Source organism: Rhinolophus sinicus, chromosome 17, assembly GCF_057876585.1.
Source record: "Rhinolophus sinicus isolate RSI-liver-muscle chromosome 17, RSI-T2T, whole genome shotgun sequence".
Lineage (NCBI taxonomy): Eukaryota > Metazoa > Chordata > Mammalia > Chiroptera > Rhinolophidae > Rhinolophus > Rhinolophus sinicus.
Window position 1 is genome coordinate 138,612,501 of NC_142517.1, and position 10,653 is coordinate 138,623,153.

The following is a 10,653-nucleotide window of genomic DNA, read 5'->3' on the forward strand; positions in this document are numbered from 1 at the left end:
CTAGTCTTTGTGTTTTTCTCCCTCCAGCACCCCGCACTGCACCCCCAGCCGACCCCTCCCCGCGCCGCGCAGCTCAGGGGCAGGCCGGGGACGAGCACAATTGTCTTGTCTAGAGGAAAGTTGCTCCAAGTGGGCCCAGGCGGTCCCCGCGAGGCGCGGGCTGCGTTTGCGGGAGGCCGGAGGCCGGGCGGGCGCCGCGTCCCCGCGTCCAGCTCCGGAGCGTCAACGCGGCCCCGCGCCGGGTGATCCGGCGGAGAGCGAGGGGAGCAAGAAGTTTCCCTTCCCAGTCTGAGCTGGCGCTAGCTAGTTCGCTTGTTTGTTTTGGGGGGTTGGTTTTTCTTTTTAAACTCAGTATCCTCCGTCAGCTCCCCCCCGGCACCCTCTCAGGTCCCCAGCAATTTCCCCTCCCCCAGGAGCCCTCTGCGCTCTTGCCAATCAGTTTTCTCTTTTATTCCCACGATTTTGTTTGGGGGTAATACCTAGGGGGTCTCTCTCGCTCTCTCTCTCCCTCCCTCCCTCCCTCCCTGGTTTCCTCCCTCCCTCCCTCCCTCTCTCTCTCTGCCTTCTCTGCCTCTCTCCAAGATGAACCTACTAAACTGTCACCCCTTTAATCTCCCACCTCTTATCTGTGTGTCCCCTTCGCACCCCCATCTCCTTCCTCCTTCCTGACTCATCTTGAATAACGGGCTCCTCTTGACCATGTAGAAACTGCCCAGGAAAGTCTCCCTGCGCTTTTCGATCCCGCCAGCCCCCGGCGAGGGGCCAGAGCCCGCTGGAGAGGAGCCACCCGCCCCCGAGCCCGCACGGAACCCGCCGGACCCCGTGCGGGGTCGGCCGAGTCCCTCCCACCACAGAGTCCGGGCGCGCCCGGCCGGGCCCCGCTGTTGGCGGACCGTTACTTGGCGTACGGAGAGGCGGCCGGGCGACTCCGGCAAGAAACTTTAAGCCTTGTGGAGGCACAACCCTGGGGCCCCTCTCCCGCCCTCGCCGTCGCTCTGCCACCCCCGCCCCCGCCCCGGGATCCTGCACGACCTAGCGCCGGGGCCCCCGCCCTGCCCTCGCCGGACGCTCCCGCAGCCCGGCTGGGGACCAGGCGGGCCGGGAGCTAGCGGAGCGGGAGGCGGAGGAGGGGAGAGGGCGGGGGCGCGAGGGGACCTCGGGGATGGTGGCACTGGGCCCCGGCCGAACCCCAGCGCTCGGAGCCCCCCGGCGCCCGACGCTCACTTTGCCCAGCACTTCCCCAACTCCCCCCAGTCCAGTCGCCGCGCGCGCTGGGCTCCGGCGCCGGCCGCGGAGGGAGGCTCGCCCGCGAGCCCTGGGCGCCGCCGCCGCCTCCGCCTCGGTTCCTTTTCCCTTTCCCCCTCCTTCTCCCTGGGTCTTGAGCCGCGGAGTGGCCCGGAAAAGTTTGGTTCGGGCCGCTTCTTACCGTTTTTCCTCCTGGGATTGGCTTGTTTGCGCCTCTTGCACCGGGGGCCATCCGCCATGATCGGCTGCTTCATTGATAAGAGCGGATCAGATGGCAGTTCGCATGGACTCGGCGCCCTGCTTCGGCAGCACGCAGGCTCGATCTAGCAACCAAACACAGCGACAATGTGGGCATCGCCCGCGCCCATTGAAACGCGCGCGGGCCGCCCTGGGGAGCCGGGCTAGGGCCCCGGCCAGCACCCATCCGCGCCCCCCAACGCCAAAGCGAAACTTCGGCGGCCCCCTCCCCGCCCCCCACCCCAGCCTTGGCCCCGAGGCGCTTTGTGTTTGTTACTGTTTGGTGTGTCGCACCCGCGAGGGGATCAGAGAGACAAGAATTACATCTTCAAAATGAGTCATAACTCCTGACCGTATGAGGGAATGCACACGGCAGTACAGTAAGACTGCTTGACTCAGGGCTTAGGCGGACCCTTTCCTCCGAAAAGTCCTCAGCCCGGCTCCGGTACTTGGGGTGAGGCGAGGCTTTCTTTCGCTCTCATCTTGTCTCACCCCCCACCCCATTCCTCAGAGGAAACAAACAAACAAACAACAAACAACGCCAAACAGCCCCCAGATGAAGCACACTCGGGCAAATTGATAATAGTAATTATAGGAAGCCCACTCACCCCGCGCCCCCTCCCCTCCCCCTTTGGAGTTGATCGAGGCACTGTCTCTTCCTCCCCCCGACCCACCCCCCCGCCCTCAAATTAAGATTTCCCGTTTCACGCAGCAGTAAGAAATATAATTATAAGACTCTTTGGACACTGTCCCTCCCCCCCTCCACCACTTTGACAATATTTACTTAAGTATTTCCCCCCACCTCACTCACACACATGCTCCCCCACACTGGTTCCCTTAAATAGTTCCAGTAGAAAAAAAATTTTTTTTTTCCCCTCAAGAAAGGAAAGAGAAAGTCCAACCGCTACGGCAATACTTTTAAGCTCTACTAAATGATCGTATCCTTTCTGGCTTCGAAACTTTTGTACCTAAAAATCGAGAGAGGCGCTGCATTTTTTCAGCTGAAACTGTCAAAACTTGGAGAAGGGGAACCTCGGAGGCAGGCAGGAGAGGAGGAGAATCCCGAAACTCCGTGGAGGTTAGGAAGATGCTGTGCCTCGAGGATTAGTTTAAACAGGGGGCTATAAAAGATGTAACAGATGCAAACTGTAACACAAGGGCCATTAACCCTTTCTCTGCCGAGCACACTCAGTCCCCACGCCCCGCACCTATTGTCTCCCGTGCTAGAAGCGTTGCGGAAAACCTGGAAAGTGAGTATCAGTTTCCACACATTTGCGGGGGAAGAGGGGGGGGGCGGACAGGGCAGAGAGAAGGGGAAGTGGATGATTTAGAAAGCACCTTGAATTTAACTTAGGCGTAGTGGGAGACTTTTAATTTAAGTTTGATACATTTTGTCATTTCTTGGCTTTCCTATTTGAAATTGTTGGGAAAAATCCTGAAATAAAGAAATGGTCACAGGAGTGTCTGGGATGAAACAGCTGGCCTTGTGTGTATTCCTGCTGAGACTTACACACGATTGCATATAAATACATGTTTAATAAAGTAAGCTGCTAGTTTTATGAGCATGTGTGTGTGAGGGAGAGACAGGGAATTTGTGCTGTAAACTTTATCTTCGCTTGTTATTTCTAACTCTGGAGTTAGTAATCTTGCCTTCATCATTACAGGGGGAGCATGTAAAATATATAAGTAGGTGGGAGATAAACACATGCATGTTAGCTGGGCTCACCACTGTTCCTGGGAACTCCTACTATCTCTCTTGACTTTTCAGTGCCAAAGTATGCAATGGGATAAGTGTGTATATGTGTCTCCAGTGAAATCCATGTCTATATTATTTTGCCATTTAAAATACAATTTCAAAAGTTATCCTTAATCTAAAACCCTGATATCCTGACAGCAGTTTTCCTCCCAGCTGTAGTGACCCCCCCCCCCACATACACTTTGGTAAACGACTCAAGTTCCATGAGGACTTTCACTTCTTTATTTATCATCACAGAAGTGAGGTGTTACTTCACATACACACACACACACAAAGAATGAAATAAAGAAATGAAACTCGCTAAGCAGACAAAAAACAGACACTTTTTACTTAGAAAACAGCCTTCTCCCTGGGAGAGGAGGATTGACTGCCATATCTAAGAGAAAAAACTTGCCCTCGAATTTGGTAGGCTTGTATCAATCAAGTTTTGTAATAATTAACAGGTATTTGCCAAGTTTTAATTGCTGAGTACAATGAATTGGAACTAGATGCGAAAATAGAGCCGAATCTCTCCCCTTGAAGAGTTTTTATTTCAACCATATAGTTCTTAATAAAACTTTTACTAGGCTGGGTAGCAAAAAGGCACCTTTGGTTACCTGAATGCACAGGTACAGGGCAAATTATTTGGGAGAGGAAAAAGGGAGAAAAAAGGAAGGAGAGAGATTAGGAGTGGGAGAGAAATCGAAGAAGTCACTCTTGGGAAAAGCTTGCCATAAAGGAGCTAAACCCACCTGAAATTCCTACCCACAGACACTCCTCACTTCAGACTCACATCCCCACTTAAAAGGAAAAAATCAGAAAAGGAGGGTGGGGAGGGTGATCATAGTAAAAAGGAATAAAAAGAGATAAAAGGGGGAAAAAAAAAACCTACCTGCGAAGTCCTGTTTGTAGTTTTGGCCAGAAATGGTGAGAAGAAAAAGCATGAAGAAGCCGCGAAGTGTGGGGAAGAAAAAGGTGGAAGCGAAGAAACAGCTCCCGGAGCAAACTGTACAAAACCTCGCCAAGAGTGTCGGGAGGCAGGACCGTTATTCCTGCGGAGCAGGTTAGAACTGATCTCTTTCGGCCACTCCAGGAAACACAAACCTGGGGACGGACTGACGTGTTACGCCTCTTCTAATGACATTTTTTTCTTTTTCTTTTCTGTAGGAGAGAGAGAGACCCTGAAACACGCGCCACCTATCTTTGTGGGGAGGGATAATTGAAGCGCCCTGAGCGTGAGCATCATGTGAAAACGTGATCGCCAAGTTTCTCTCTGGGAAAGGATCTGGGATAGATTATACCTTGAAGTCTCCGCAAACGCTTTAGTGGAAGAAATGAAATTCCACCTCCCTCCCTTCCTCTCTCCCTCCCTCTCGCCTCCCTCCCTCCCTGCCTTCTCCACGCCCCCCCCCCCCCCCCCCCGTCAAGCCTTTGGCATCATTATCCTCATCACTAAATCCTACAGAGTACGTACAGGGCGGAAAATGGTGCACACCATTCACAGAATTGGAGAACTCTAAGGGGCGAAAGTTAAAGGAGAAGATCCCGGGTCCTCAATCCAGATCGCCTCTTCTTATACAGATGTCTCTAATGACCAGATTTGAGATGCACATTAAGTTGTGTGGATTTCTCAGCACGGCTTCTGGAACTAAATTCTTTGCCCTTTCTCTTATTTATTTTATTATTATTTTCTTTTTAGATGCCAGAGCCATAAAAACAAATGCTGCATGTGAACAGCATCTTAGGGAGTGTGTGTTGGTGTGTGTGTGTGTGTGTGTGTGTGTGTGTGTGTATGTGTGATGAATTTCTGGACTGTATCCCCAAACTGAAAAGTAGTTTGGCATTTTTTAAGTAGGGTCTGTAAGTAAATTAACAGAGTGCGCTGGGTTGACGGATCTCTAAATCCCTCTACATCTCAGGGAGACCTTACGACAAAGTGAGGGAGTGTGTGTAGCCAGGCAGGAGGAAAAGAAGAAAGGCCATAGAGGAACTTAGCAGGGAAGGAAGAAAATGATATTAAACGGCATGGGGTCTAAGTTTTGGAGTATACGTATATATTTGATATTGCAATTAAACTAAAATTAAAAAGAAAAGACTCCACCTTTGCTCTGAAGGGATTGGTTATGTAAATATGGAAGGGATTTCCTGGAGAATACAGCTTTCTACTGTATGGTTAATTAAATAATCACTCAAAAGCTTCCAACGTGACGCTTCTGTCGTAATCCAATCAGGTTACATAGGTCCTAAACAAGAAAGATATTTTCCACATCTGGAAGTCAGCAATTTAGCAAGTACTGCACATTATTAACCAATTCAGAGCCCACTTCCCAGGGGAATTTTTTTTGAAGTTTAAGTGTTCTTAACCAATGCTCTGCTGTTTTGTTAATCAAAAAGCTGGTTTACACTGCACATAATTGGAACTAATATGGAAGTAAATAAAGACAGCCAAATTTGAGGATGCTGAGCACAGGCATTTATCGGAAAAGGAAGAAATCTCTTACCCTCCAATGGTTCAGGCTCAATTTCTTAAAGAACTGTGAGGCTTTTTTTTTTTTTTTTTTTAATAGAGTGAAAGTGCTTGAGAACCTCAGAGCACAAATAAACTTCCAGTCCCACAACCTTAAGGCTTCCTTGCAAAGGTAAAGGTAGAGGTGTCAAGAGGACTAAAGAACAGCCTCATGCCAATTTTTCTGCTTTAATATTGTTAATATGTTACAGACCCGTGTTTTCAGTCTGATGAAATCTGAAACAAATAATACCCTGATCCAACCCTAGACTTTTACTTATATTAAGATAAACTGCTTTGAACTGTGCTTTGAATGTGTGCCTAAAGCAAGACTTTGAATGCAAGAGTCATTGGCAATTTCACTCAGAGGAGGGAAAAGCCACCACATGAGTTGTCACATACATACTCCCAGAGGTGCCTGTCTTTGTATTTTGTATGTTTAGTGTGTGTGTGTGTGTGGGGGGGGCGGGAGTAGAGCCACCCAGCATGACCACAGCCAGTTCTTACTTTAGGATGCAAGAAAGTACATTTTCACAGTTGGTTACAGATTCACCTCTTCCCTAACTCTATTTATGACAATGAGAATAGCTGGATAAACTAATCTCCCCCCACTTCATTACAGATAAATTGCCTATAGAAGACGCACATTCAAGATCGTCAGTCTAAAAACTGATAATAAAAAAAATGAAAGATTTCCAACATGGTCAGACACATTCTCAATTTTCTGTTTTACATTTATTTTAATATTACATATCTATACTAAATATATGTATGACTTATCAAGTCCGTCCTCTGAGGTTTATCTCTATTATTAATAGCCTTTTCTTCCTCTTCCCACTGCCCCCCCACCGCACCCCTTTAACTTAAAAAATATTTGAAGTTTAGCTTTCTCTAGAAGTTTGCTTTTCAGTCTTCCCTCTCTCATTTCGGAGGCAGAAGGAGCCCATTGCATGGAAAGATCCAGGCGAGACCCCACTCCGGGAGCCCAGGTAGCCATTTGGAGGCGTACAGCTCAGACACACACTCACAGGCAAAACTTCGGGTCAAAGGATCCAATCGAACGGCTAACAAATCACTTGTCTTTATTATGTACATACCTAGGATCTGACTTAAAAAGAAAAAAAAAAGACTGTTAAGTATTTCCATTAAAAACACCTAATCATCTGATTACTCTGGGCTCAGTAATTATTCAAGTGGCAGGAGGCAGCCCCAACTTAGCACTGGGAGTTCCGACTTGCAAGTATTTGACTTGGGGTAAAACAGCACTCTTTTAGGTTTCCATCAAGGTGGATGTTTGAATGGTGGCACGGGAAGGATCCCCGCGAGGGGTGGGCGCGCCGGTAGGTTGCCCCCTCCCTCGCCTCTGCCTGGCACGCCCCTGGCACCCCCTCCCCATTTGACCGAGAGTTCCCAGCAACGGAGAGGCGGTGGGATCGGAGAAAGCCGCAATATAAATTTGTCCCGAACACTCCCGTAGTCCGAAGGCCAGGTCGGGGACAATGGGGATCGTGGGATCAGCGGGATGTAGGAGCGCAGGACGCAGGGAAAAGTCGAGAGCGGATTGGGGGCTGCTAGCTTTCGGCTCCTCATACAGCAAAGCAAGTCCTGCAGATGAATCGCTCCTTCCCCGTCTTTCTTCTCCATTAACAATCCTTTTCGAGATTAGCACAGACGAAGGGGATTAAAACAACAGATACATGCAAATGTGAAATAATATTGCAGTCGACATTGGAGGGAGAAAAATCATTCTTTAGGTTTTCTTTGAGTAAAACAAACTGGCTCCCTCAGGATTCCCTCCACCCAGGCAGTTTGAGAAGATGCACTTTTGTTTTCCTATTCCCTCCAGCCAGGACCTGGTGCCTACCCCCTATTCACCTCTCAGTCTGTCAATTCCCTCAACTTTCACAGCCGCTCCCACCCTCTCCCCTGCCCCCAGCTCCGCTCCCGGGCCCAGATGCTAGAAGACAGAATATTTCTGCCCTTGAATACACAGGCTGTAGAAGGCATTTGAATTTGGCCATAGTAATATATATATATATATATATATATATATATATATATATATATATACACACACATACACATATATATGTATATATATATATATACACACATACAAATTCTGTTTATTTTGTACAATGTGGAGAAAAATTTAAAAAGGAGCCTCTTCTCGTTTTGAAACAGAATCGATCTTTCATCTGAAGGAATTATTTCAACCCTGTATTTTACGCAGGAGGTGGGCAACTTCTCAGTTGCAAGCAAAGGGTGATAAGGGGACCCCTGGATTGGGGTGTGAGTGAAGGGGGTTGGGGGCGGCAGGGGTCCAAGCTAAGCCAAATGGTTTTCTCACGTGCAAACTCGCAATCCAATCCATTCAGAGTTGAGACTACGATAGGAGGGGAAAGTCTATTTAAAAAAAAAAAAATCAGGAGCATCTCTGTGAGTAGCCCTTTCAAACAAAATCAAAACAGGACCAGAGAACCTCAGACCGTCCCTAACGTCCCCGCTGCGAGGCCCGCGGCTGTGGAATCTCGCGCGTCACCTGGCCCCAGCAGGGCGGCCAGCTGAAGGGTTCATTTTATTTTATTTTATTTTTTGAAGTTAAGGCTGAATCTCGGCTTCAGTGCTTTTGCCAACGTCTCCACTGACAGGAACCAGCAAACTTCAAGACTCAAATGAGCGTCTTAATTTATTGATGCAAAACAGGTCTGCTTGTCGCCCCACTTCTCGGCGCGCTCTGTCCCCCACACCCCCAGCTTGGGTCCCTCCATTTGATCTCTGGGTAAGGCCAGGCCGCACAGGCGGAGGAGCACGTGAGGGGGGGGAGGGTCGGCCCACGCCCGCTCGTCCTCCACCGGACCTGTCCCCGCCCGGGAACCCCGCGACCCCCGCCCGGCCGCCGGGTCAGCTGACCTGGCCCGTTCTCCTGCTCCCCGCCCGCCGCCCTGTTTCCGGTCCCCGGGGTCCGCGAGCTGCGCTTGTTGCGGGAACGGCCGCGGCCGGGAGGTGATGCTGGGGGCTGATTACCATGAGAAAGGCTGTGCCTGGAAAGGCCTCCTCCACGCGACTGTCAATCTCACTAAGGGGTGGGGGTGTCGGAAAGGGGCCCTGGACGAGTCACCAGAAAACTTGGAGTAAGTTGGATGCGACGCAGGCCCGAGGAGGAGATGGCTTTCGCCTCAAGTTGGAAGGCTGTGGCGTTAAAGAGCGCGGATGCCAGCAGCTTCGCCAGGGAATTAAAAACCAAAAACCCTTTCTTCTCTCCCTCCCTACATCCCTCTTGCTCTCCTTTTCAGCCCTTCCTGCCCTTTATCCTTTTTTTTTTTCTTGAAATTCTTTCTCAATCGCATTTCCTACATTCTCCTTTCTTTCTATCTGATATCTCCCTTTTGCAATCTCTTGTTTTGTTTCTTAACATCCCTTCTCCCTCGCTCTGATTCTTTTCTGACTCCTTTATGTGTCCAGATTTATCATTTCGTTTTGAAAACACAATGTTAAATATGTAATTTATCTACTCTCAGGAGGTCAGGGACACCCTGACTAAACTAACTCCCTGGGTCATTAGAGAACAAGTTCACCAGGTGTCAGTGAAAAGTAATAATAATAATAAATGTATGAATCAATATCTCAGTAATCATAATGGCTTCTTGTTCTGAATTACATCCACTCAAAATGATTTTTTAAAAAAATATAATCTAAAAAAATGAATAATACTTCGAATAGGGAATTTTTTTTAGAATTAAGGCAATGTGAAAAAATTTCTCATTTATAGTGATATTTCAGCAGTGCTTAACAGACTTTAGAAATTACAATAGGTAATTTAAAGACGTGTAAACTGTGCTTTTTCCTTTAACCACTATCTGGAAAGTGAAAAATTCCCAAAGCACCTCCCTGCCCCCCAACAAAGATCAGTCCATTCAGAGTGAAACATCATGTCATGTATTTTGTACATGCTAAGCAAATGCACAACTTGAGTTTTTGGGTTGTTTTCTTGGCCAGATTGTCTTGTTATCTAGCAAGTGAGTGAACATGGGGCAGCATATGTCATGAATGTGGCCACATTTTTTGTTTTCCGTATTTGTTTGTCTTTCATTCATTTTGGGCACACTTGTTGTTCTCTTATTAAAATTCAGAGTTCACATTTGTTTACAATTTGTTTACTTTGTTGACTTGTTAAAACTTGTTAGAAGTCAATTGAACATGTATTTGAAGCCCTTTTTAGGCCAAGAAAAATAAAGATGCATTAGAAAGATGCCTTTTATGCTTCATAATTATTAATTGACATTTTATGATGAATAATTTATCATTTGAATAATTTTGGTATCTCTGATCTGAACACATATTTGCATATCTAATGCTTGATTTTAGCTGTGTTTTTGAAAAAAAGTTCATTCGCTCTTAGGAGGAAGAAACAAAGTAACATTTAAATGTAAGCTTTCTCTTCAGCACTTGTAAAAGTTTATTGAGTTTTTCTTCTAGATATCCATAAAACTTCTTAACAATTTGTAAACCATTTACATAGCAATCACATACAAACATGTAACAGAACTATAATTAATTAGGAAAAACAATACTCTATGTAAAATCAAATCACTCTCCTCCCCAAATGCAGAGATATGCACGAATCATGGACCATACTTTCTTATGGAATGTGGTCATTGAACTTTTTTGGTTATGTCTATTTATAAAGAACAAAAGGTGAAAAATGGAGGCAACTGACAAATTTCAGACATAGTATTTGAGAAAAATTTTTATTTTTTACTTATTAATATGTGGGTTGATTTAAAATTATATAAAAATTATTAAGCAAACATACTCCTGATATTTTTATACCTTGTGTCATTTAAGTCCAAAGTATCTGTTTTGAATACTAGTCCTGCACATTTGTGATTACAGGCAATTTTTTAAAGTTTGTTTTCTTATTTTCACT

General features: G+C 47.0%; 2 protein-coding genes across 4 annotated transcripts in view; one reads left to right on the forward strand and one right to left on the reverse strand.

Annotated features, from left to right (window-relative positions):
- The window catches only part of ZEB2 (zinc finger E-box binding homeobox 2), a 130,371-nt gene extending 126,126 nt beyond the window's left edge, over positions 1 to 4,245 (reverse strand). Inside the window, exons 1-2 of one of the 3 annotated variants that reach the window (XM_019735905.3) lie at positions 4,110 to 4,245; positions 1,427 to 1,568 (exon numbers count right to left, since the gene is read on the reverse strand). In XM_019735905.3, the coding sequence (XP_019591464.1) occupies positions 1,427 to 1,499 (73 nt within the window). In that variant the 5' untranslated portion in view covers positions 1,500 to 1,568; positions 4,110 to 4,245. Of the gene's footprint in view, positions 1 to 1,426; positions 1,569 to 1,776; positions 1,933 to 2,450; positions 2,593 to 4,109 lie in introns of those variants that run through there. The other 2 variants (XM_019735906.3, XM_019735903.3) reach the window with 2 other exon arrangements.
- On the forward strand, positions 2,595 to 4,956 carry LOC109449546 (uncharacterized). The gene is made up of 3 exons (XM_019735908.3): positions 2,595 to 2,732; positions 4,130 to 4,280; positions 4,385 to 4,956. Exons 1-3 carry the CDS (start codon positions 2,622 to 2,624, stop codon positions 4,438 to 4,440), a joined length of 318 nt encoding a protein of 105 aa, XP_019591467.2. The 5' UTR covers positions 2,595 to 2,621; the 3' UTR covers positions 4,441 to 4,956.
- The last annotated feature ends 5,697 nt before the right edge of the window (positions 4,957 to 10,653 follow it).

Excerpts from the sequence above, each read along its gene's own strand:
- LOC109449546 (XM_019735908.3), top strand. The coding sequence starts at position 2,622 with ATGCAAACTGTAACACAAGGGCCATTAACCCTTTCTCTGCCGAGCACA. Across the intron at positions 2,733-4,129 it reads CGTTGCGGAAAACCTGGAAA|TTTTGGCCAGAAATGGTGAG; the intron begins GTGAGTATCAGT and ends TCCTGTTTGTAG. Across the intron at positions 4,281-4,384 it reads CCGTTATTCCTGCGGAGCAG|GAGAGAGAGAGACCCTGAAA; the intron begins GTTAGAACTGAT and ends TCTTTTCTGTAG.